Raw genomic sequence first — 6,208 nt, forward strand, 5'->3', positions numbered from 1 at the left:
CTGGCAACTTAAAAAGCATGAAAAAAATTATCCTACTCATGATCTAGAACTAACAGCAGTGATTCATGCTCTGAAGATATGGAGGCACTATTTATATGGTGTTCATGTTGATATATATACAGATCACAAGAGTCTCCAATATATTTTTAAATAGAAAGACTTGAATTTGCAGCAGAGGAGATGGCTAGAGTTCTTAAAAGACTATGATGTTGATATTCTATATCATCCAGGAAAGGCCAACGTCGTAGCAGATGCACTCAGCCGTAAGTCCTTGGGTAGCTTGATAGATGTTCCAGCAGAAAAGAAGGAAATAGTTCATGAAATTGGTCAATTGGCCAGTCTTGGAGTTCGGTTGACTGAATCGGGAGATAATGGGATTTTAGTTCGAGATGTTGCTGAATCTTCCATTATAGAAGAAATAAAGCAACGTTAATATGAAGACCCTATTTTGGCACAGTATCGAGATACAGGTATGGACAAAGAGAAGACCCCTTTTGGTATTACATCTAATAGAGTATTATTATACAGGGACAGGTTGTGTGTACCTGATGTTGCTGGGCTACGGCAACAAGTTATGGGTGAGGCACATCATGCTCGATATTCTATTCATCCAGGTACAACAAAAATGTACCATGACCTTAGATGTTTATTCTGGTGGGATGGTATGAAAAAAGATGTTGCTGAGTTCGTGGCCCAATGTCCAAACTGTTAGCAGGTCAAAATTGAACACCAAAAACCAGGTGGTTTATTACAGGAGATGGAAATTCCAACGTGGAAGTGGGAGATGATTAATATGGATTTTATTACAGGTTTACCTCGCACTCCACGGAAGTATGATTCGATATGGGTTATTGTCGATAGGTTGACTAAGTCAGCCCATTTTCTTCCAGTTAGGATCACATATTCAGCTGAGGATTATGCCAGGTTATATATTAAGGAGATAGTAAAGCTCCACGGAGTTCCTGTGTCTATTATCACTGACAGAGGTGCCCAGTTTACAGCAAATTTCTGGAAATCTTTTCAAGCGGGATTAGGGACCCAGGTGAGCCTTAGTACAGCATTCCATCCTCAGTCTGACGGGCAAGCCGAGCGCACTATTCAGACGCTGGAAGATATGTTGCGGGCTTGTGTTATTGATTTCAGGGGTAGCTGGGATGATTATCTACCACTTGTTGAATTTGCTTATAATAATAGTTATCATTCTAGCATTCAGATGGCTCCGTATGAGGCACTGTATGGCAGAAAATACAGGTCACCTATAAGCTGGTTCGATGTGGGTGAAACTAAGTTAATTGGCCCAGATCTGATTCAGCAGGCAGTTGAGAAGGTGAAGCTTATTCAGGAATGATTATTGGCAGCTCAAAGTCGACAGAAAGCATATGCTGACAACCGGCGTCGACCTTTAGAGTTCCAAGTGGATGACTGGGTATTCTTGAAGGTGTCACCTATGAAGGGCGTCATGAGATTCGGCAGAAAAGGAAAACTTAGTCCGAGATACATCGAGCCTTATCAGATTGTTCGTAAAGTAGGCAAGGTTGCTTATGAATTGGATCTACCAGCTGATTTAGAAGCAGTACATCCGGTGTTCCACGTGTCTATGCTTCGTAAATTCGTTGGCGATCCTTCCAGAGTATTTCCTGTAGAAGACATTCAGATGACCGAGGAGCTATCCTATGAGGAACAGCCGGTGGCTATTTTAGATCGTCAGGTAAGGAGGTTACGCACCAAAGATGTGGCATATGTCAAAGTATTGTGGCACAACAACAACCGAGAAGAAATAACTTGGGAGGCGGAGGAAGAAATGAAGAAAAAGTATCCTCAGTTGTTTTCTGCACCCACAGGTAACTTAAGTTCCTTATTACCTATATTGGTTAAATAATAAATTATGTGAAACAGCTGTATTTATAAACCTATAAGATCAATTTAACATTCGAGGACAAATGTTCAAAAAGGGGGGAAGAATGTTATAACCCGTACTTTGCACCTAAGGACATGTTGGGAATACTTGTAACAAGTCAAAGGTAAGACTATGCTTGGTCTTGTTATATACAAGTTTCCATTGATTAAGTTGGGAGGTGGAATTATTGGAAAAGTTAAAGGGCAAAATTGGAATTTCACATGTGGAAATACCATAAAAGGTTAGGGGTAAAATTGGAATTTCACATGTGGAAATACCATAAAAGGTTAGGGGTAAAATTGGAATTTCACATATAGAAATACTATAAAAGGTTAAGGGCAAAGGTGGAATTTCAACTTGGAATTTTTAGGAAAGGTGAGGGGCAAAATGGTAATTTCACATGGAAGCCTCTTAGTCATAAAATCCTAGAGATTTCTAGACATTTTGAGAGAATTAGAAGAAGAAAAATTTGAGGAGAAAGAATAGAGAGAAAATCGGCCAAGAGAGAGTAATATTAACTCTCCAAATTTCATCTCCAAAAATTATAATTTTCTAGTATTCCTACTAAGTCAAGGGTGCTCTACAACATGGTGTAGTTGTTTTGGAAGTTTGGAGACTTGTTTCATTGATTTGGAAGTGAAGAAGTTAGAAGAAAAAGGTAAGAATTCATTCATTTTATTAAGTTATGAAGGTTTGTGTATGTTGTAGTATGTTGAGGTGTATGGAATTTATGAAAATATGGAAGTTTTCATGGTAATATGATGCCATGTATACATGTTCTTATATGAGTAAGAATTATGTAATTTTTGGTGTAGTATTTTTGTGTAGTATTTTTGTGTAGTATTTGGATGGTGGTTATGTTAATTATTTGATGTTGAAAATGAAAGTTGGATGAGATTAATTGAAGTTGGAAATAAGAGTTAAGTGATAAGATGGAAAAAAATTAAGGTTGCATAGCTTGCTAGTTGTTGTTGTAATTTTTGGAAAATAGGGAAACTTAAATGGTGTATTTGGTATTAAACTAGTTTGTAGGAATTATATAATTTGAGTGTGATATTATAAGAAGATGGAGGTAAATTATTAAAAGTATGGATTGTTGTTGTTGGTTGTGAAGTTGAAGAAAGAAAATGAATTTTAATATTTTTATTGTATTTATGGAATTTTTAAGTGAAATATGGAATTGAAAAAAATTGGATAACTTACTTGGAATATTTTTCACTTATGTTGGAATGAGTTGAAACTAATTATGGATATGAGATATTCATATTTATTTGGAAATGCAAAGTTTGGTTGAAAGTTGTTGCACTAATTGGAAAATTACACCAATTTATATTATGGTGTGTTTAAATTGATTATTGATGAAATTGGTGTTGTTGTTGGCTTGGTTGTTGATATTGTGGCCGAGTTGTAATCTCGGGGTTGCTATATATATAGGGGAGATGCTGCCGAAATTTTTGTAGACAAGTATTGGAAAATTGAATTCTTAAAGTCTTATGAATAGTAATTGGTAAATGTGACCAATTGTAGATTTTGGAGGAAACGAGAATTGAATTTGGACAATCGTAAAACGTCAAAAAGGTATGTAAAGCTTTACATTTTCTTCTCTTGGCATGTCCTAGATGTAATAGGATTGAATACGAAACTCGGGGATCACTCTACTCTTCGGAATCGACGTTCGAAAATTTCCCTTTTCTATTCAATGGAATTGAATTAGGTAATTATGAATAGTTTTGGAAAAATTGTCTAAACTTCTAGATTTTTCACAAATGAATTCCGAATACCTTGAAACTCCTCTAAATAATGTTATGAAGTCTAACGCACGTGATTTGTATACGCCACCTCATTTGACCGAGGTGGGCCCCACTATTCCAAAATTTTCTTCGTTATTCCGTTTGAATTACGGTAGGTAGAATTTGAAAGAAACCCTTTGCTATGCTTCCTAATATTATATGAATAATTATTCCGTTAATTCCCATAATATATTTTGAAAGTACGGAGATGATTTGGAAAATACTATTTTTACGTAAACTATGGTGATATTGGAAGTACTTGTACTACTATTATTATTCAAGTTTCTTTTTATGATCTGTTATCAAAATTATACCATCGAGTCTGTATAAATGTTTTGTAATTTAAATTGCATTTAGTTTCTCACTACTCCACTCGTGGATGCCTCAATGCTTCTTTCACTGAGCCTGGGCCAGGATATATTTTCGTGCATATTTCTCTGCATTGTTCGCCGTGTCCCGACGTGAGGGGGCAGGTATGACATGTACCATGGGGTGGTAAATATTATGCCACGGAGTTATGATGTGCCATGTACATATATGTTTGTGATATGATATGATATGATTTGATATGGCCATCTGATATGATATGATTTGTTACGGAGATATTCCCTACTCTGGTGTTATGCTGTGCCGTGGTGTCGATGATGGGAGGGCAACCACACTTTGTTCACCGAGTCCCTAAGGGGGCCGGATATGGCATATGTCTGTACATATATGATTTGAGATTTTGATAAGCATTCTGAAATTCTAAACGTTGATTTTATATTTTGCATATACTATTCAGATTATGATTTTATATAGTTCAGTGCATGCTTTACATATTCAGTACATTTTCTGTACTGACCCCCTTTCTTCGGGGGCTGCATTACATGCCCGCAAGTACCGACGTTCGTTGTGCTGAGCCGCCTGTTTAGGACATCTGCTGTGTTATTGACAGTGCTCCTTTGTTCGGAGCTTGTATTTTGGTACTGACTCTATCTCTGTATATTTGTATATATTGGTCAGGGGTACGACGGGGCCCTATCCTGTCTTATGACTATGTTATCATCTGTAGAGGTCTGTAGACAGATTTATGTTGTGGGTTTTGGATATATGGTTTGGATTTTTGTGTGTTTTATGACAGCCTTTCAACTATCGTGCGTATATTTACTTTTATGATATATTTAGTAATTTCTACTAATCACTATATTTGTTTATTAAAAAAATGGCTAATTTGGGATAAGGGTACGTTTGGGTGCCCAACTCGGGCACCAGTCACGGCCTACGGGGTTGGGTCGTAACAAATGGTTTGTATATGGAACTTGGGGATAGTTTCATTCGTAAAGCTCTGAGTATAGTCCATAATTCTGATCCACTTCGTAATGGTAGAACTCCTGTAATAGTTGAGCTATTGCCTTTTAAGGCTTCTATAGGATAAAAGGTAATATAGGTAGAACCTATTGACTCGTGTTCACTTCTAAATGCTAAGGCTCTTAAGGTAGCTGAGCTATCACCCTTAAGCCTTCTATATAGGAAATAGTAACCGGATGCATGGGAAGCATGAACTATAACTCATATTCATTTCTTAATATCAAGTCTTGAAGTAGTTGAACTGCTACCCTCGAGTCCCTATATGATGAATACTAATTGAATGTATGAGCTCCTATGCCTAAGAACTCTATAATGACAAGTGTCTCTGATTGCATAAGCCATTTGGTATTACCTTAATAAAAGCCTAGGACTCTTGAGACTCTTGAGCTATTTCATCATATATCATGCCCGGCCCTTCATGGGATGCGGTGAATAATCATTTCATCATATATTATACCCAGCCCTTCATGGGTTGCGGTGAATAATCATTTCATCATATATCATGCCCGGCCCTTCATGGGATGCGGTGAATAATCATTTTATCATTTATCATGCCCGGCCCTTTATGGGATACGGTGAATTTATCATGCCTGACCCTTCATAGGATGCGGTGAGTTTATCCTGCCTGGCCCTTCACGGTACACGGTGAGTTTATCCTTCCCGACCCTTCATGGGACATAGTGAGTGACGTATTAATAGCCTGTACGAGTAGAGTAACGATGAACCATATGTAATTAGCTCATCATCTGAGACTCGATATAAGAATCGTCATGGACTATCATTTGAGGATCAAAATGATTATCATCTGAAGTATCCTCTAAATGACATTAGGGGCCATATCGACAAAGTCTCAAAAGTCCTAGACTTTTCTTAAGGTAATACCAAACGGCTTATGCAATCAGAGACACTTGTCATTATAGAGCTCTTAGGCATGGAGCTCATACATTCAATTAGTATTCATCATATAGGGACTCGAGAGTAGCAGTTCAACTACTTCAAGAACTTTGATATTAAGAAATGAATAGGAGTTATAGTTCATGTTTCCCATGCATCCAGTTACTATTTCCTGTATAGAAGGCTCGAGGGTGATAGCTCAGCTACCGTAAGTGCCTTAGAATTTAGAAGTGAACATGAATCAATAGGCTCTACATATGTTACCTTTTGTCCTATA

The 6,208-nt window shown here is 37.2% G+C and overlaps 1 protein-coding gene across 1 annotated transcript; it reads left to right on the plus strand.

The window, feature by feature from the left end:
- The first annotated feature begins 472 nt into the window (after window positions 1–472).
- LOC129894728 (uncharacterized) lies at window positions 473–1,879 on the plus strand. The gene is made up of 5 exons (XM_055970385.1): window positions 473–614; window positions 810–870; window positions 985–1,042; window positions 1,214–1,327; window positions 1,373–1,879. The coding sequence occupies exons 1-5, from the start codon at window positions 473–475 to the stop codon at window positions 1,877–1,879; spliced, it is 882 nt and encodes a 293-aa protein (XP_055826360.1).
- The last annotated feature ends 4,329 nt before the right edge of the window (window positions 1,880–6,208 follow it).

The sequence above is a fragment of the Solanum dulcamara genome, chromosome 7, assembly GCF_947179165.1.
Source record: "Solanum dulcamara chromosome 7, daSolDulc1.2, whole genome shotgun sequence".
Taxonomy (NCBI): domain Eukaryota; kingdom Viridiplantae; phylum Streptophyta; class Magnoliopsida; order Solanales; family Solanaceae; genus Solanum; species Solanum dulcamara.